At 39.0% G+C, this 20,660-nt stretch overlaps 2 protein-coding genes across 2 annotated transcripts; both read right to left on the bottom strand.

Moving 5' to 3' along the window:
• Positions 1 to 1,641: 1,641 nt before the first annotated feature.
• Positions 1,642 to 12,392, bottom strand: LOC135771331 (TRPM8 channel-associated factor homolog). Its single transcript, XM_065281530.1, has 8 exons — positions 12,195 to 12,392; positions 6,990 to 7,645; positions 5,906 to 6,897; positions 5,711 to 5,805; positions 5,366 to 5,579; positions 4,975 to 5,214; positions 3,156 to 3,493; positions 1,642 to 2,742 (listed from the first exon to the last, which is right to left on the bottom strand). Exons 2-8 carry the CDS (start codon positions 7,604 to 7,606, stop codon positions 2,500 to 2,502), a joined length of 2,739 nt encoding a protein of 912 aa, XP_065137602.1. The 5' UTR covers positions 7,607 to 7,645; positions 12,195 to 12,392; the 3' UTR covers positions 1,642 to 2,499.
• Positions 12,393 to 14,033: 1,641 nt separating this feature from the next.
• On the bottom strand, positions 14,034 to 19,770 carry LOC135771333 (TRPM8 channel-associated factor homolog). The gene is made up of 7 exons (XM_065281531.2): positions 19,148 to 19,770; positions 18,069 to 19,060; positions 17,875 to 17,969; positions 17,521 to 17,734; positions 16,330 to 16,569; positions 15,355 to 15,692; positions 14,034 to 15,082 (listed from the first exon to the last, which is right to left on the bottom strand). The coding sequence occupies exons 1-7, from the start codon at positions 19,762 to 19,764 to the stop codon at positions 14,840 to 14,842; spliced, it is 2,739 nt and encodes a 912-aa protein (XP_065137603.1). The 5' UTR covers positions 19,765 to 19,770; the 3' UTR covers positions 14,034 to 14,839.
• Between the last annotated feature and the right edge of the window lie 890 nt (positions 19,771 to 20,660).

Raw genomic sequence — 20,660 nt, forward strand, 5'->3', positions numbered from 1 at the left:
CGTCAAAGTACCGCAAGAGCGAGTCGAAATTAAACTACTCCGTAAGATTTCTTGAAGAGCTCTCGCGGTACTTTGACGTCATCCGACTGCGGCGCCGCATAAAGTCAGTGACGCGGCTGACGTACGATGCGGCTGACTGTTATTTGTTCCGCCCCAGCTTCTTTTATTTTTCTTTTGTTTTGTGCGCCCGAGCTTTACAGTCTGGGGAGACGCAGGCTATAAGTTTGAAAAAAAAAAAAAAACTTAGCAAACATGTCTGAGGAACAGGGCAGCGCGTCACTACAGTCACGTGACTTCACGCTCAAGCCGAAAGAGAAGACAATGCTGAATAAATTCGTAATTCTGCTATTTTTGGACCAAACTGTATTTTCGATGCATCAACACAATCTTACTGACCCACTGATGTCACATGGACTACTTTGATGATGTTTTTATTAACTTTCTGGACATGGAAACCATACATAGATTTTCAATAAGGGGAAAGCTCTCGGACTAAATCTAACGATAAAACATCTTAAACTGCGTTCCGAAGATGAACGGAGGTCTTCCGAGTTTAGAACGACATAAGGGTGAGTCATTAATTACATTATTTTCATTTTTGGGCGAACTATCCTTATTTAGTAGTCACGCTGTTCCCTTTGGGGGCGGAGGCGAAAACACAAGCTTATACAGTATGTAAATATACACACAGACAATGACGCCCCCCGCTGCACGCTAGAATCTCCGGAAAAACAAGCCTATTTTAACCGCAAAATATACGCTTTTAAATATACAAAAACTGCTATCTCAAACATGGAGAGGCTTCTTCGTGATCTCAACTAACAGATTCTGCAATAAAACGAAAATCACAAATTTCGAAAAAAAAACTTTGTTTCTCATTTTCTCGAAACTTGTGCTGCCGACTTGAGTCCCTGGTTTCTGTGACGGGTCACATTTATCACATTTGGGGATTCCTCACTCATATTCATTAATACTTCAAATCTGTTCTCAAGATTTATAGGTGGTGGTAGAAAGTCAGTGTTTGCAATCCTTGTCATAGCTGTATCTGGGGTAGAGGAAGCTACTGCAGCAAAATGTGATGCTCGTGATTTCTCGAGTGATTTTGGGTCTTGGTCCCTGTTTGTACCATTGATTAGTGTGTTGATCATTAGATTCACTGGACTCACCGGCTGTATGCTGAGGGCGTCCATGATGACGAAGCTCTGTTGTGTGTTCCGTCTGGTTTGGTAGTCCTGTAAGTTGTTGATGAGGCATTTCTTTTTCTTATCCTTTTGAATGAAGGCAGCTGTGTTTTCCCTCTGGAATGTAAGCTGATGGCGGTGGGAGGCTTGACGGATGAAAAATTCCACTTTTTTGTAATCTTCCAGTCCAGAAAGTTTGTAATTTAACATTGATGCCAAGCTTTGTTGTTTGAGCACTATGCTGATTTGCTGAAGTTAAAATTATAAGAGTGTCCGAACAGTAGCAGAGAAGGAAGCAGGAAGTTATAAAATACGGTATAAAAAGGATTGAAAGCACTGTTATATATTTTAAGTATTATTTTATTTTTAATAATAATATTTAAATGCAGTACATATACAGAAATATTATGTTTTTATGTTGAAAAAGCTCTGCAGCCCTCCGACTAGATGTTCACCTTAAAGATGGCCACAAGCCAGTTTGAGACCCCTGCTTTAAACTGTCTTACAAATTGATCCAGTTTATAATTTTTTTTTAATTGGTCTACTTTACAAACTATTTTAGTAATTCGTGTTTATATCCTATTATTATTTAAATAACCGTGGCTTGTGCTGCCTCTTTATGAGGAGACCAACTGAAAACTATCAATTTTCTAGAGAAACAACTCTCAAAATAAATAAACTTATCTAAAGTTAAAAACCAAGAAAACCACCAAGCTCACAAAGATTAATTATAAAGTGTTTGAAAACAACCCAGAGAGCTGCAGGGATGACATTTTGTAAGACAACCCAAGAGGTAAACTACACATGGGTGCCCTCCACAAATAGTCAGTGAGATTTTTCCATAGGCTTTGGATTATCACAAAACTAAGCTCTGCATGTGATCAACAAAAGGTTATAATATTTACACTGTTTGCCCATCAAGAGAATTTTAACAATAAACACAACTAGTTTGGATAATAGATTTGAGTTTGGAAATGGTGCTATTTACAACGTCTGTAGTCTCATGTAGCAACTTAGCAACTGCACTTTTTAAAACGTGTAAAACTTTATAAACTGGGGTATAACTGGTGTGTTTTATGTCAAAAATAAAACATGTAAATATATCGTAAACTTGTGTTAACCACAGATCTTATTTAAGGCATTTAACCAAAAACGAGCTCATTGACTTTGGGACAAGAGACCTGGAAGAGCTTAGTTGTCTTTGCATTTGGCCATACGAACATTTTGTCATCATTGCAGCTCTCTTAACCATTATCTACTCTTATATCTTATTTTAATCAGATTTCACACTGTAATTATTAAAGCTCTCTCAGGTGTCTTATGCATACTGCTTCATTGGATGATCGCTCCACTCGGGGAGATGAGAGATCTTCTGTTCAGTGCTGGGCTCGATCGGCCAACCCCAGGCTTTAAAGAAGGACGACAGATTCATGTTCACCACCTTGGAGAAGGTCTCAGCGTACAGATTCATCTTGACTGGATTGTTATTGGGCACTCCAGTCATGACATGATAGGCAGCAAAAACCTTCTTGAAAGCATCCCAGCCAAATTTGCCTTGAAGCTTGAAAAATATTAAGTTTATATAAGATTATGAAAACAGTGATGATAGAATTCAAATATTATTTGGTTTATTTTCTTCTTTTCAATTATTTTCTTCCATAATGTAAAATGAGTTGATTAATAAAAGTTTTTTAAAGCTGCCATCCATACATTTCTTGGTTATTAAGTACAGAAAAAGTGTTCAAAACGGCCTACTATTTGAGGTCGTGAGCTTACAATAATGTTATTTCAATTTAAGCTGTCTGTTATGATTTCGCTGGAAATGTCAGTTTAGTTTGTAGTTTTTGTTTCAAACAGAGTTAGCAATATAGCGGCAAAAGTTATGGGTTGCAGCTTTAACAAGCTCAAACAAAAATGCATTAAGTTGTAAAAATTGATGTAGCAAATAACTAACATTGTGCAGTCTGTTCCTACCTGCATATAAGTCTCCAGTGCTATCCACATGGTCCATTTTTTCAAATCCCTGCCACCTTTGGCATAATCTCTGGCGCGAGCCTGGCGATTATCTAGAGTCATGTTTGGGTGAGCAGTGGCCCTATTGACACCAAGCACCTCCTCATTCACATACACTGACCACAGGTTGCAGGTGCACTCAGTTGTGTGTGGAGGAAACTCCCAAACTCCACGCTGCTGGTTATGACCAAGCTCATGTATAAGTCCCCACATACCATTTTTACGGGCACCTTCCGGATTTATCAGTTCTGGGGCAGTGCCGGACTGAATCATGATGGGATATCCAGCATGCATAAAGCCTGGGGGTGAAAATGCGGAGTGGGTTTCTAATAGAATACTATTAATGTACTTTACCCCAAATTATTCACAATATGTCTTTATCAGAATATAGAAGAAGATTATTAAATGTTTTTCCGTTTAGACAGATTCAATACAATGACAGGAAATTAATGAGCCACACACCAAAGAATGTAAGCAAAAAGTGGGTGTGAGTTGTTGATTATTGTAAACAAATTCTAGAGAAATTACAGTATTACTGGGTATTACTGGCAACTAGCTGCCAGTAACTTCCTGTAGATTTTACATTTATATTATTTACTGGCAACAGTTTGTTCAAAGTTAAATGTTCATTAAACATTTTCAGTCTTTATCTTCTACAGCAGGGGTAGGCAAGAGTGCGAATGTCCTGCAGAGTTTTGCTTCAGCTCTAATTAAGCACACCTGAACAAGCTAATCAAGGTCTAAAGACTCACCTGAAGACTACAGGTAGGCAACGTTTTATCAGGGTTGGAGCTAAAATCTGCAGGACGTCGGCACTCCAGGACCGACGTTTGCCTACCCTGTTCTACAGTAAATTACTAGCAACCAGCTGCATAATTACAGCTATTTTTTATCAGTGTATTTAATAAAAACTGCAAAATTGTCTTTCACTGACATTTTACATAATTTATGCAAGATCTGGAGGCAGAGAAGTTACCTTTTGTCAATAGTGATGCGCTACTTAACTCTTTCCCCGCCACTGATGAGTTAATGCGTCAATTAAGAGAAAACACTTCCCTGCCAATGACAAGTATTTCCGGCAATTCGCAATACAGCTAATATCCCCCAGGTGGAGCTTTTCCGCAACTTATAAAATCCGGAAGCAATGGCTCACTTGAAAGAGTAAGAACTCTGTGTATGTTTTGAGGATCGCTTTGAATATGATCTTTATCAAAAGTCCTTCACAAAAATGTAATTATTTCAGCTTTTTTGAGATGGTGTTTTTATAGAAACCTACCCATATTCGAGAGGTGATAAAAAGAGAACTAATCAAGGTAGAATGAAACTTTTTTGTTTGAAAGCAAAGGGTCTGTTCTTTTATTTGATATATTGCTTGTTTATATGTTTATAGAAGAACAGGTTCTGGAAGGCATTTAACTTTGTGAAAACAAGAAAAATGCTGGCCCTGGCTGGTAACTTTAAAATAAAAAACGCTGGCAGGGAAAGAGGTAATGCAGCCCAAGCAATGCAAGAAAGGTGTCATGATTTTACTTGTAAATTTACTTGAATTTCAGGTTCCTTTTTGAATTTGCACACATGATAAGTTATCAGTGATATTATTTTTGCTGTCAACATTATACTTTAAATGGAGTCATATGAACTGCAATTAATTAAAGCCACCTAACTGGATATTAAATTAATTGTTTTCTGAAGAGAGTCAAATTGGAATTGGAATGATGTGAGAGTAACTAAATGATGTCAGCATGCTCTCTTTGTGTGAATATTTAATAGCATCTCATACCGCAAGAGATCTGAACATCTGCAACGAATCGCTCCTTCCGGGGGAACTTATGAGGTATTGCTGCCAGGTCAGCTATGCCTCTCATTATTGCATCCCAATGTTTCGCCACCTCATCAGGATGATCCAGATTCCTTATCACATCTGAATGTAATGTGATGATGAGATTCTCAAACTCAAGCTCCGCCCATGGGGCTGGGGCCTGACGGATCCCACCGACCCAGTCGGCTACACTGGTCTCTCCTGAAGGGACAAAGCCAGTCAGCTTTCCAAACTTTAAACTATTTTACTTGGTTTTAAAACATATTTCACTGATATGCATCTTCTGAATATGAATCTTAAGTTTAAAATCTCATTGTGATGTTTATTGTTATTATTCATTTAACATTCTTACCAGACTTGAAGTATGGAGCCTTTACTGCAGTCTGCACCACAATTTCCACCCCATCTACTTTGGTTTTAGGAGGTGCAACTAGGTAGATGAGCCCTCCCCACAGATTACTGATCTGGACCATTTCATTGTCTAACGAGAATCGCTCATGGACCACAGGGGCTCGTTTCAAAACATCTGCAGCCCCAATGTTATCTGTGTGGCAACCAATCTGGACCTACAGACAGTTGGAAACATACTGTCATCATCCTATTAATGTGTGATTAAGTGTCTAATACAAGTTGGCATGATAGAATTGCCAAAATATGGTATAAGACTGGACACATCAAAATGTATGAATTGGATTACCTTCCAGTTTTTCCCAATGAGCTCTGGGGGTATTACCATCTGTGTCCTCATACCAGGAGAAAGATACAAGCCTGTGCTTATCCATGCTTCAGCGCCTGAAACAAGTGATGTGCTGTTAAATATGCGATAACAACTGTTGTGTGTAACAAGTCAATCCCCCCTACTTGCGAATTTAAAAGAAGAAAACTTCAATACCACCAGTGTCAGCATTGATACGAACTCTTGCATCAGTCACAGTGGGAAGATCAGGTATATCCTTAATGATGTGTGGCAGGAGGGCATCAGGGTCAGACATGGCTTTGTAAAGTTCAGTCGCGATTTGAAGCATCAGGTAATCTTTTGGAGTTTTAACAGGACACTTACTACTAACCTGTGGAACACCGATCTCCTTCACCATGTCGGTAAAATGAGTTACCATTGAATTATAAGAAGCAGAGTCATGTGTACGCATACGAAGGTATCTGGTACAATCATTGCCAAGTTGTTTCAGGCAACCCTCTACATGAGGGGCAAGTTTTTGCCCCTTGGTTACATGCTTTCCAAAACCTCTCAGTACATTACGAAAGTGGTACACATCTTTAAAGCCCTGATTGATATCTGGGGCTTTGTATAATCCTCCATTCACAGTGCTGCCCAAAATGCAAAGTCCCATCTTGTTAAGAATGCGATTTCCTGGGTATTCAGTCATCACATTGCGGCCACGGTTTTTCTGGGCCCAATTCCAGGCATGACCTCCAATCAGAAGGCCACTACCTTCTGCCACAAATTCTTGGATCTTTTCACACTCGGCATCACTGTAGGAAGTGCAGACGTGGACACTGAGATCTTCTCTGAAGTTAGTTAACTGGCAGTTCAGACCGGATTGGCTGAGGATCTTTTGGGCTCCTGTGAGTTTGGGAATGATCCCAATAACACCTTTACGCCCCTCATCCAGCCAGTTGATTGCATTAATCAGGAAGGTGGACAGAGATTCACGGCCCAGGAAACCTTCGTGGGTTACCACAATTACCCGTCCTTGTCCATAGTAAGCGCCGGCAATGAATACTCTTCCATCTGGAGTGACTGCAATAGGAAATGCTAATAGTCCATGCACCATCAGCTCAGAAGACACAGCCCCGCCTTGGATGTCAAACTGAGGCACACCTTTCAGCAGGAATTCTAGGTCATTCTTAAAATCCTTGACGATTCTAAAAAAAATAATACACTTGTTACAAGAAAGTTTGAAAAAATGTGTTTACCAAAATAAGTATGTCAAAGCTAAAATGTCTGCTATACTTACGATACAGCAAGCCAACTAGAAGGGATATTTGAAGGCACAGGAATCACGGCAAGTTCTCCCTGGTGTTCCGAAAAGTAAATTCCTGCGACGCTGCACACCTTGTTTCCAGGGAAGTTCAGAAAAACATCTTCCTTTGGATTAGCCTTAGCCCAGCTCCATGCTTGGCCAGCAATAATCAAACCACCACCAGCTTTGACAAAAGCAATCAAATCCTTTGCACATGCATCAACGCTGTAAGCATCTGTGATATATACAGCCAATCCCTCCCGAAAATCTCCAAGCTCTGTGCTGATAGACGAATTGCTGAAGTTGTTAGCTACTGGACCTAAATTCTTCTGAATCCCGACAATGCTGGCATCACCGGTACATGGCATGAGCCACATCAGGGCATTCTCTATCAGGCCAGGGAAACGGGTCAAGTAATCTTCGTGTCCCAACACCACCACACGTCCCTGACCATAACGAGATGCAGCCATCAGAACTTGACCTCTTGGATTCATGGCAAGTGGAAAGGCATCTGCACCAATCAGCACAAGATCACTAGGGATTGCTTTTCCTTTAAGGTCAAGCTCACTTAGACCAGTCATGATGGAGCAGTAGTCATTTTCACGCGCCATGATGCTTCAGTTATCTTTAATTGGTCAAAAGGATGTTTTCTACACAAAGACAGAAAATATTTTAAATACAGAACGAATATATTTTTTATTACATTTTACTTAAATATAAATATGAAAACTAAATCCATATGTAAGGGTTATGTCACAGTTGTGTTATGTGTTCTTGTTCTGTCTGTTTATTGTTCATGTCTTTTATTATAAAGTTCTGTGTTTTAAAGTCATGTATTTTATTTGAAAAATCTTCATTGTCATGGTTTTCTCTTGTTGCCCCATTCCCTGATGTGTCATGTTCTGATTGGTTCCCTGTCTGTATATAAGCCTTCATGTTTTAAATCGTTCTTTGTCAGGCTTTGTTTAAATATAAATGTATCTCCTGACGGTGCCATGCCCAGTGTTGGGAAAGTTCACTTTCTACATGAACTAGTTCAGTTCATAGTTCATATTTAAAAATTTTGAACTAGTTCACAGTTCCAAAAATAAACTAATTTACAGTGCTTTTTTCATATTATTTTTTTAAAAAAAATTGCCATTATAGCACATAAAGAACCAGACAGCAATAATTTTATTAGTTTTAACACTGAAGCTAAATGCCTCAGATTTCATCTTCATATCCAACTTTAAATCCTTATCCAACCAGGGTTTACATTAGCATTGACTGTCTTTTAATTTTTGTATTTGCTTGCACATACCTTGAAAGGCTAGCCTAGTGCTTCAAAGGGGTCACACATCGGGCGAGATGCGCTGCGAGGCGTCGCGTGTAGTACAACTCGCAGGAATTGCACACCGCACGTGCACCTTAAATAGTGTGAGCTTAGTCAAAGTCTATTTCAAGATCCAGAATATGTGTTAGCAGCCTATGGTTATCGTTAACGATTTAGGACAAATATGATGTTATTTAATGTTAAACTCTGTGAGTGGCGCGGCAGGGATTTGGATTTCAGCAGCATCCAGTCAGTGTTGTTTTGATGACGCATGCAGCCTGGTGGCGGTGTTGCCAGATTGGGTGTTTTTTCCGCTACACATTAAGGCCTGTTTACAGTGTGTTTTAGCTGGGTTTTCGCCTGGAAGATTCTATAGAAATCTGGCACCCTATTGAACGACGTTAAACTGAGAGAGCTACCGTTCTCAAGCCCCAGAATGAACAAGTTCACAATAAGTTCATCAGGCAGTAACACAGTACGTTCAGTTCACGTTCGCCCAAAATATGAACGTGTTCATGAACTTTCGTTCAATGAACTCGTTCAGGCACAACACTGGCCATGCCATGCCAAGCCATGCCATGCTTTTGTTCCTGTTTTTGTCAATAAAACTGCACTTGGGTCTATAACTCTTCTCCTCTGAGTGGATATATTGTTACAGAAAGCTTTACCTACAATGGACCCTGCGGTTTTTGGTGTTTGGATTACGCCAGGCCATCTGCCCAATTGAGGATTATGTGAAAGAATTCCTGAGTCAAAGTAACCAGGTACAATTCAATTATGTGGCTCTTATGTCCCTTTAGCTGAGTTGGACTTAACGAAATAATTTTTTATTTTTATTCCATGGAGTTATGAAGTGGGAATTTTATGGGAATTTTTAGACACTGCTTTATTGGTAAGTTGCTCTTATTTCACTGTAGGAACTTTGGATGAGGAGCCCGATAGTCCTACAGTGATTACCATGTCTGAATCTCCGCACGTCATGACTGCTCAGCCAGAGTCTACATGCATTGTGACTGCTCAGCCATAGCCCACAGGTGAGACGGCTGAAAATACTCAACCCGCAGCACCTGAGCCAGTTCACAAGATGGTCGCCTCTCCATTGTTTCTGGTGAACTTCAGGACCAGACGGCTGGTTTTGAACCTGGCGACACTCCACTAGTGTCAGTGCGGGTGGCTGGTGCTCCTAGTTCGGTGGTCTTCAGTTCTGTGGTCTCTATGGTGCCTGAGGTATTTCCTTTGTCTTCTGTGCTCCCTGTGTTTGCCATGGCTCTGTGATGTGTTTGTGTCTGCTCTCTGCTCTTCTGTTCCACAAGAAGTCTCTTGAGCCCAGTATTTGAGACTTCTGAGACAACTACCATGCCTGAACCAGTTACCAAGATGGCCACCGCCATGCCTGCACCAGTTTCTAATATGGCCGCTTCCATGCTAGAACCAGTTTCCAAGATGGCAGCCGCTCCCTTAAATATTTTTGGGGCCTGGCCCACCCATCTACAAACTTGAAATACTCACGGACTATAAAGTTCACTGTTTTATAGTCATCTCTTTTATTTTGAAAATCTTTATTGTCTTTGTTGTCATTGTTGTCTCTTGTTTCCCCATTCCCTGATGTGTCATGTTCTGATTGGTTCCCTGTCTGTATATAAGCCTTCATGTTTCCCATTGTCCTTTGTCAAGTTTTGTTTAAATGTATCTGCTGAAGGTGTAATGCGATGCCACGTTTTTGTGTTTATTCCTGTTTTTGTCAATAAAACTGCACTTGGATCTACAACTCCGTCTCCTCCCAGTGGATATATTGTTACACCATTCTCAGTAATATGTCTAAATATCAGGGCCAGCGTCAAGGGGGGGCATTCGCGGGCAGTGCCCCCCCGAACAGGTTGTTGTGCCCCCCTACAAAGTTTTTTATTACTTTAATATATATCAAGAATAATTCAAATAAATTAAACATTGAATGTTTCATGACTTGTAATGTAATCAAATGAGGAAAATATAGTTGATATATGTTTTCTTTAATTAAAATAGACCAGTTTCTCTGATTGGATGTATTGCCGCGTCTCACCCGTCTTACGTCTTTAGCATATTTGTGACTTGATACTAGCAACGTGTTTTTTCGCGGCATTTTATGGATCGTGTAAAATATGGATATTAGAACATTTAGAACGAACCAGCACCGCCTGCTTCATCTTCATGCAAACACAGACTGGCTCAAACTCAGAGATTAGAGGTTGAGGTGGAATTTACAAATCTACAGGACACTGTTTTAAGGAAGTTTAATGTTCTTACACGCCGTCTTCAGCTATTTCAAAGGTAAGTTAGCGTTGTTTTAAATTACATAAGCTTAAATGTGAAGTGTGGCTATAGACCGTTAACAGCATTAAGACGTGATTGTGGTAAAGGGGCTTTTTTAAAGCTAGGACGCGTTGTGCGCTGCGCTATGAAACCCATTCATTTCAATGGCTTGCGCCGCGCGAGGGCGGTTTGTTGTTGCGTCGAGGAAGCGTGAGCGCAGCGGAGCTCAGCATGCGCTCACGGCGCGGAGCTCAGCATGCACTCACGCCGCGGAGCTCAGCTTGCGCTCACGCCGCGGTCGAAGTTCAATAGTTTTACGCATAGTTTGTGGTCTTTTGCACTTTATACGGGAAATGAGCTTACAGTCTGTACCAGTTGTATGAGTGTGTGCTTGCTGTATTTGTTGTTTTAATGTCTTGTTTTTGCTAGTTATTGTTGCTATTGCGTGCCCCCCGTTGGAAGCCGAGTGCCCCCCTGTTAGTTATGGTCTGGCGCCGGCTCTGCTAAATATTGAATAAAAATGACTTTTACCATACTTTCTAATTCTTTCTAATTTTACTAGGGGGAGTAACTCAAACAGGTGTGGGAATGTTTGTATTATACCATGCCACACCCACAATCAGCACACCCAAAAAATAGACCTTCTGCATTGTTTTTGTTCATTTGTGAGATCTAATTAGCTTTGAGACAAAACTATTTTAGAATTTAAACTAAACAGGGACTACATAATAATAATAATAAAAGTAATAGTAGTATTTATATGGAGTCAATAAAACATTTATCATGTCACATTAGGATATCCTTACGTTAATGGGCTTTGTCATCTTTAAACACTGTAAAGATATCAAGACTAAACAGACTCATACATATTATTTGTGCCCTTTGTGCTGATTTCTAGATAATCAAAACTAATAATATATAATATATTCTAAATAGTAATACTATTATAAATGGTTATTTCCGTGGTATTTTAAGATTTGATACAGATTTTCTAGTCGTTAAACAGAAAAACAAACATGTCAAAACATGTGTTTGTGTTTATTTCCGCGATCTAAAAAAAACAAAAAATTATTTTAATTTACTTTAAAGTGTCATGAAGGCTTTATACGTTTTCAAACAATAAGTAAGTGATTTTGTTTTAATAAATTTATTTAAAATGAAAATCTAGTCTCTGCAGACCCTACTGAAAAATCCAGCTAAGACCAGCATAAGCTGGTGGGAAGTTTAAGGTGCAGTAGCTGGTTTAAGCATGGCAAAGCTGGTGGGTCAGCTGGTCTTCCAGCTTAAAAAGTGACCAAAACACAGCTGACCAGCTTGCTAAACCAGCGTAAACCAAGCTGGAAGACCAGGAAAAAACAGCTCAGCAGCTTATGCTGGTCTTAGCTGGATATTTCAGTATGGAAACACATAAAAAACTTGAACTGGTACTTGTAATAGAAACAGATACATTTTACATTTTTTACAAATGTAAAATAATAAATCAAATAGTAACATAAATCCTGCTTCATGCATAAAATTTATAAAATCAACTTTTTACAGTTAAGTTACAATATAGTTAACATTGTTATGATATCTTGTAATTTAGCTGTACTACTCACCTGCGAATGAAGTTGCAGTGCACTCTAGTAAATGGGTGAGTTATACAGTAAGATCACCATACACCTATACCAGTTAGACAAATGCATACGTGTCATGTTTGTGCATATTTATAAAGACTTAGCCTACTAAAGCATTTTTATTCAGTGTCAAACTTGTGGGCAAATACGCAAAACAAGAAGTCCTAGTTACACAGGTAAATAATCAGGATCTTACACCTGACAACGACAGTTCCTTTTTAGGGGAACTTAAATACCTGATGACTCACACATGAGAAGTATTTATAAATGCAAACCTGTTTTTCCACAGTTAGGGCCCAACCCATCTCTCATATATTATGATTTTGGAAACAAATATAAGTTTTCATATGTGCATAATACAAAATTTTTACTGATTCTTTTCATCCCTTTTAAGAAAAATGCATTGCAGTATATTTAATTGTATATATGTAATATGTACAGTATGTAGCAAACAAAGAACTTTGGGCCTATAAGGTTCAAAGTTCTTGCTGCATACTGTACATATTAAATATTTGCAATATAATGTACTGCAGTGTTGACATTGTTAAAACAGATTTCTCTTCACAGGTTTTATTTCTTGTCAATGATTCTCTACAACCAAGACTTGCCAGTCTCTTAAAGAAAGGATTAAAGGTGCTTTTTAAACAAATCCTAACTTCAGTGTCGCAAAATCTCATAGTTCATTATGTTGTGATCCGGTCTCACACTGAATAATGAATGCTTTACTGCATATATTCTGATTTATAATCCCAGATCAACTGGGCCCCAAAGACTTTTCCCGCAATGACAGACCGGTAATCAAATCAACTCAATTCAGATTTTTTATTACACATTACAGATGAATTACAGTTTTAAAGTGACTGACTTCAATAGTGCATAGCATACTTACAATTTTAATATCAGTCCTGAACCACAAGGGGGAACTATACTTTCATTTTCATGTGTGTTCCCTCTGAGTCAAACCCACAACCATTGCATTGCTAGTGCAATGCTCTACCAACAGAGCTACAAGGACACACGGTTAAATAATTTTATTCAGTGTTTTACAAACAGTTTGCTATTTTGTTAAAAGAGTATTATTTTGTTTATGCCTCCAGTTGGCCCTCAGTATTGCTCTTCAGTTTCACACCCTGTAAACCAGTGGTCTCAATAAGAGATGGAACATAATCAAATCAATACCATGACTTAAAATTAAATTAAAACAGAAACACATTTATTTTGGTGGTAAAAATGTAGGCTATAATATTTCATAAATGTTTAGGAATTGAATTTGTTACTTTAGTGCAAGGTAATAGAAAAAGTTATTTAAGACAAGGTTAAGAAAAGATTTACTTACTGTTATAAAATAATGTATAAAAAAGATTGAAAGCACTGTTATATTTTTTAAGTATTATTTTATTTTAAATTATAATATTTAAATGCAGTACATATACAGAAACATTATGTTTTATGTTGAAAAGCTCTGCAGCCCTTCAACTAGATGCTCACCTAAAAAATGGCCCCAAGCCAGTTTGAGACCCCTGCTTTAAACTGTCTTACATATTGATCCAGTTTATAATTTTTTTTATTGGTCTACTTTACAAACTATTTTAGTAAGATTCACCTGAAACGTCACCTGCATCTACTAAACAGGAAGTTATTGATGCAGTGGGATTCCCTCGGATGTGAGTTTTTTATGTGATGTGCCTTAAAATCTGTTTGACTTTTTTCCAAGTAATTGTTGTCACCCCCCAACATTTACCAAATACACGCTATTCCAAAGGGATATGCTTATGTGAACAGGGTGTGTGTATAATATATATATATATATATATATATATATATATATATGTGTGTGTGTGTTTTTGTTCTTTTGTTGATATTATTTTTTTTCTAATGAGAGGTTATTTATATGGGGAGACCCATTTCAACCTCCCTTGTAGGTCACATGACTGAAAATTATCAATTATGATAATGTAGAGATACAACCAAGACTGTTAAAATAAATAAACTAAACTTATCTAAAGTTTAAAAACCAAGAAAACCACCAAGCTCACAAAGACAAATTATACAGTGATTGAAAACAACCCAGAGAGCTGTAGGGATGACATATTTTTGTAAGCCAACCCAAGAGGTAAACTACACATGGGTGCCCTCCACAATAAGTGAGATTTTTCCATAGGCTTTAGATTATCACAAAACTAAGCTCTGCATCTGATCAACAAAAGGTTATAATATTTACACTGTTTGCCCATCAAGACAATTTTAACAATAAACACAACTAGTTTGGATAATAGATCAATTTGAAATTGTGCTATTTACAACGTCTGCAGTCTCATGTAGCGACTTGGCAACTGCACTTTTTAAAACGTGTAAAACTTTATAAACTGGGGTATAACTGGTGTGTTTAATGTCAAAAATAAAACATGTAAATATATCGTAAACTTGTGTTAACCACAGATCTTATTTAAGGCGTTTAACCAAAAACCCATTGACTTTGGGACAAGAGACCTGGAATAGCTTACTTGTCTTTGGATTTGGCCATACGAACATTTTGTCATCCTTGAAGCTCTATTAACCATTATCTACTCTTATATCTTATTTTAATCAGATTTCAGACTGTAATTATTAAAGCTCTCTCAGGTGTCTTATGCATATTGCTTCATAGGATGATCGCTCCACTCGGGGAGATGAGAGATCTTCTGTTCAGTGCTGGGCTCGATCGGCCAACCCCAGGCTTTGAAGAAAGATGACAGATTCATGTTCACCACCTTAGAGAAGGTCTCAGCGTACAGATTCATCTTGCCTGGGTTGGTTTTGGGCACTCCAGTCATGACATGATAGGCAGCAAAAACCTTCTTGAAAGCATCCCAGCCAAATTTGCCTTGAAGCTTAAAAAATATTAAGTGAAATATTATGAATACAGTGAAAAACAGTTATTGAGCAAGAGCAGATTTAGTAACCTGCAAATTTTGTTTCAAACAGAGTTGGCAATAGAGCGGCAAAAGTTATGGGTTGCAGCTTTAACAAGCTCAAACAAAAAAAATACATTATAAGTTGTTGTAAAAAATTATGTAGCCAAATTTTAAATTACCAAAATGTAGTGATGTATAGAAAAACATGTTTAACTGGTTAAAACTAACATTGTGCAGTCTGTTCCTACCTGCATATAAGTCTCCAGTGCTATCCACATGGTCCATTTTTTTAAATCTCTTCCACCTTTGGCATAATCTCTGGCGCGAGCCTGGCGACTTTCTAGGGTCATGCCTTTGTGAGCAGTGGCCCTATTGACACCAAGCACCTCCTCATGCACATACACTGACCACAGGTTGCAGGTGCACTCAGTTGTGTGTGGAGGAAACTCCCAAACTCCACGCTGCTGGTTGTGACCAAGCTCATGTATAGCTCCCCACATACCACTTTTACGAGCACCTTCTGGATTGATCAGTCCTTGGGCGGAGCCAGACTGAATCATGACGGGATATCCAGCATGCATAAAGCCTTGGGGTAAAAAAAGGGGAGTGAGTGTTGTGATATGTCTGATAGAATAATATGAATGTATTTTACTCCAAACTGTTCACAGTATGTCTTCATCAGAATACAGAAGATTATTAAATGTATTTCTGTTTAGACAGATGTCAATACAATGACAATAAATTACTGAGTCACACACCCAAGAATGTAAGCAAAAAGTAAGTGGGTGTGGCATGATGTTCATTTTCCAAGTAAGCTACCATGATAGTATTTAATAAAAACTGTAAAAGTTCTGCCATTTAACAATAAAATCATGTTGGATGTAATGACACTTGTCTTGCATTGACATCTTACGTCATTTACCTGTGCTTTTTAATGTAGCGCAAACAATTCAAGAAAGGTGTCATGATTTTACTCATAAATTACTTGAATTTCAGGTTCCTTTCTGAATTTGCACACATGACAAGTTATCAGTGATATTATTTTTGCTGTCAACATTATACCTTAAGTTGAGTCATGTCGACTGCCATTAATTAAAGCCACCTAACCGGATATTCAATTAATTGTTTTCTGAAGAGAGTCAAATCGGGATTAAAATGATGTGAGAGTAACTAAATGATGTCCGCATGCTCTTTTTGGGTGAATATTTAATAGCATCTCATACCGGCAGAGATCTGAACATCTGCAACGAATCGCTCCTTGCGGGGGAACTTATGAGGTATTGCTGCCAGGTCAGCTATGCCTCTCATTATTGCATCCCAATGTTTTGCCACCTCATCAGGATGATCCAGCTTCCTTATCACATCTGAATGTAATGTGATGATGAGATTCTCAAACTCAAGCTCCGCCCAGGGGGCCGGGGCCTGACGGATCCCACCGACCCAGTCAGCTACACTGGTCTCTCCTGAAGAAGAAGATAAAGCCAGTCAGCTTTCCAAACTTTACTACACTCTTTCACTTGGTTTTAAAACACATTTCACTGATTTACATCTTCTGAATATGAATCTTAAGTTTAAAATCTCACTGTGATGTTCATTTTGATTATTGATTTAAAGGACAAGTTCGGTATTTTAGACTTAAAGCCCTGTTTTCAGATTGTTTATGGTGAAATAGAATGGTTTTGACTGAAATTTCGACATTTTCGGCTGCCCTGAGAATTTTCGCGTGTTTGTGTTTCAGCTCAGACCTCTACAATGGGTTTAATGGTGCACTGGAACAATCCTTCCTAAAATGCATTAAACTTTCGTTTACAAAGACGTGAAACTCACCGAGTGGTCAGGGGTGTTCACTGGTATGCTCACACAAAAATCGCTCCAAAAGACGCATTCCAACAGGTTTTATCGTAGTTTTTACCAACTCCATTGACATTTATTAGATGTGCTGTGAGGTACGGTATTACTCCGCGCCGGGAACTTTGTTTCTATTCTTGCAATTGGCAAAGGCGGATTAGCGCCATCACCTGGGCTGGAGTGTATATTATTCAAGCTCTAAGCGGAAGAATGTACGGGTGTGAGGCGTTTGGGAAAATAGGTCCACAAGTTAACAACGAATGCTAAAACAGCTGTTGGAAAGCATCTTTTGCAGCGATTTTTGTGTGAGCATATCAGTGAACACCCCTGACCACTCGGTGAGTTTCACGTCTTTGTAAACGAAAGTTTAATGCATTTTAGGAAGGATTGTTCCAGTGCACCATTAAACCCATTGTAGAGGTGTGAGGTGAAACACAAACATCCGAAAATTCTCAGGACAGCCGGAAATGTCGAAATTTCAGTCAAAACCATTCTATTTCACCATAAACAATCTGAAAACAGGGCTTTAAGTCTAAAATACCGAACTTGTCCTTTAATATTCTTACCAGACTTGAAGTATGGAGCTTTTACTGCAGTCTGCACCACAATTTCCACCCCATCCACTTTGGTTTTGGGAGGTGCAATTAGGTAGATGAGCCCTCCCCACAGATTACTGATCGGGACTATATTTTTGTTCAAGGGGAATCGCTCATGGACCACAGGAGCCCGTCTCAAAACATCTGCAGCCCCAATGTTATCTGTCTGGCAACCGATCTGGACCTACAGACAGTTGGAAACATACTGTCAATTATCCCATTAATGTGTGATTAAGTGTCTAATGCAAGTTAACAAAAATTGCCAATATATGGTATTCACTAGACACATCAAAATAATGTCCTTGAGGGTGTGAATTGGATTACCTTCCAGTTTTTCCCAATGAGCTCTGGAGGTATTACCATCTGTGTCCTCATACCAAAAGAAAGATACAAGCCTGTGCTTATCCATGCTTCAGCGCCTGAAACAACAAGTAATGTGCTGTTAAATACGCGATAACAAATCTTGTGTGTAACAAGTCCTCACCTACTTGCAAATTAAAAAAAGAAAACTTTCATACCACCAGTGTCGGCACTGATACGAACTCTTGCATCAGTCACAGTGGGAAGGTTAGGTATATCCTTAATGATGTATGGCAGGAGGGCATTAGGGTCAGGCAAGACTTTGTAAAGTTCAGACCCAATGTGAAGCATCAGGTAGTCTTTGGGAGTTTTAATGGGGCACTTACTACACACCTGTGGAACACCGATCTCCTTCACCATGTCGGTAAAATGAGTTACCATTGAATTATAAGAAGCACAGTCATGTCTACGCATACGAATGTATTTGGTACAATCATTGCCAAGTTGTTTCAGGGAACCCTCTAATTGAGGAGTAAGTTTTTGCCCCTTGGTTACATGCTTCCCAAACTGTCTCAGTACTTTACGAAAGTGGTACACATCTTTAAAGCCCTGATTGATGTCTGGGGCTTTGTATAATCCTCCATTAACAGTGCTGGTCAAAATACTCAGTCCCATCTTGTTAAGAATGCGATTTCCTGGGTATTCATTCATCACATTGCGGCCAGGGTTTTTCTGGGCCCAATTCCAGGCATGACCTCCGATCAGAAGACCACTACCTTCAGCAACAAATTCTTGGATCTTTTCACACTCGGCATCACTGTAGGAAGTGCAGACGTGGACACTGAGATCTTTTTTGAAGTTAGTTAACTGGCAGTTCAGACCGGATTTGCTGAGGATCTTTTGGGCTCCTGCGAGTTTGGGATTAATCCCAATAACGCCTTTACGCCCCTCATCCAGCCAGTTGATTGCATTAATCAGGAAAGTGGACAGAGCTTCACGGCCCAGGTAGCCTTCGTGGGTTACCACAATTACCCGTCCTTGTCCATAGTATGCGCCGGCAATGAATACTCTTCCTTGTGGAGTGACTGCAATAGGAAATGCTAATAGCCCATGCACCATCAGCTCAGAAGCCACAGCCCCGCATTGTATGTCGAACTGAGGCACACCTTTCAGCAGGAATTCTAGGTCATTCTTAAAATCCTTGACGATTCTGAAACAAACAATAAAACTGTTATTAGAAATAGTTTGACAAATGTGTAAATAAGTATTTCAAAGCTAAAATGTCTGCTGAACTTACGATACAGCAAGCCAACTAGAAGGTATTTTAGAAGGCACAGGAATCAGGCCAAGTTCTCCCTGGTGTTCCGAAAAGTAGATTCCTGAAACGCTGCACACCTTGTTTCCGGGGAAGTTCAGAAAAACATCCTCCTTTGGATTAGCCTTAGCCCAGTTCCATGCTTGGCCAGCAATAATCAAACCACCACCAGCTTTGACAAAAGCAATCAAATCCTTTGCACAAGCATCAACGCTGTAAGCATCTGTGATATATACAGCCAATCCCTCCCGAAAATCTCCAAGCTCTGTGATGATAGGCGAATTGCTGAAGTTGTTAGCTACTGGACCTAAATTCTTCTGAATCCCTACAATGCTGGCATCACCGGTACATGGCATGAGCCACATCAGGGCATTCGCTATCATGCTGGGGAAACGGGTCAAGTAATCTTCGTGTCCCAACACCACCACACGTCCCTGACCGTAACGAGATGCAGCAATCAGAACTTGACCTCTTGGATTCATGGCAAGTGGAAAGGCATCAGAACCGATTAGCACAAGATCACTAGGGATTGCTTTTCCTTGAAGGTCAAGCTCACTTAGACCAGTCATGATGGTGCAGTAGTCATCTTCACGCGTCATGATGCTTTAGTTGGTCAAAAAGAGTTTTTCACTCTTAGTTTTGCAGATGCTAACTATTTGATTTGTCCAACCAGAGTTTTTGCAATTGCCCAGGCTGAGTTTTCTACACAAAGACAGAAAATATTTTTAATACAGAACAAATGCATTTTTAATTAGCCTATATTCTACTTAAATATGCGGTATAAAAACTGAATATAGTCTCAGAAACATGTCTAAATATTCATGAACAAATACAAATTCTGTTACCACACTTTCTAATTTTTAATTTTACTTGTCTTTACCATGCTTACTTTAACCAAAGAGTATAGAAGTACAAGAGGGGAAACTCTCCTTCGTTTTTGGCATCAGTCACTAGGTGGCGCTTCAGTAGCGCGGCCGCCATTTTGGAATGAAAATTCTCACAGCCAATTCATTCTCAGCGAATCTCACAGCCAAATCAGAAGCGCAATAGTAAGTTTCTTAAATTAAAATTTTGTCCACTTGCAACACCTACACGGAACGCTGTATTGTCTTGTATGTGTGTTGATTTGTTGTTGTTATCAGTTGTGGAATCCAATCATTAAATAGATACACATTTGAGGTATTTTTTCTTGCTTTATTATGTAATTCTATTTTATGCTACTTTACACATTTACTACTATTATTAGTTACCAACTCCACTAGGAAATATATTTTGTACATATTAATCCCCTGGATCCCGCTACAAACATTAGGCCTATAATCTTATAGAACATGATGCATTGTTCTGTCTGTTATCCTACAGTATAATTGCCACTTTTAGACATTGGCTTTGTTTTCTTTTTTACTTAATCCATTTCGAGCAATTCAAAAGTGTGTATATGTGTATGTATATGGAGCCAAAATATAATGTGTGGATGAGTTTATGTCGGTATATG

Source organism: Paramisgurnus dabryanus, chromosome 8 (assembly GCF_030506205.2).
Source record: "Paramisgurnus dabryanus chromosome 8, PD_genome_1.1, whole genome shotgun sequence".
Classification (NCBI taxonomy): domain Eukaryota; kingdom Metazoa; phylum Chordata; class Actinopteri; order Cypriniformes; family Cobitidae; genus Paramisgurnus; species Paramisgurnus dabryanus.

Bases quoted from the DNA above. Each gene is read 5' to 3' on its own strand.
- LOC135771331 (XM_065281530.1), bottom strand. From the start codon at position 7,606: ATGGCGCGTGAAAATGACTACTGCTCCATCATGACTGGTCTAAGTGAG. The intron at 5,806-5,905 runs GTATTGAAGTTT...CACTTGTTTCAG, and splicing joins TATCAATGCTGACACTGGTG to GCGCTGAAGCATGGATAAGC. The intron at 3,494-4,974 runs GTATGAGATGCT...TTTCACCCCCAG, and splicing joins AGATGTTCAGATCTCTTGCG to GCTTTATGCATGCTGGATAT.
- LOC135771333 (XM_065281531.2), bottom strand. From the start codon at position 19,764: ATGACGCGTGAAGATGACTACTGCACCATCATGACTGGTCTAAGTGAG. The intron at 16,570-17,520 runs GTAAGAATATTA...CTTCTTCTTCAG, and splicing joins AGCTCCATACTTCAAGTCTG to GAGAGACCAGTGTAGCTGAC. The intron at 15,083-15,354 runs GTAGGAACAGAC...ATATTTTTTAAG, and splicing joins CACTGGAGACTTATATGCAG to CTTCAAGGCAAATTTGGCTG.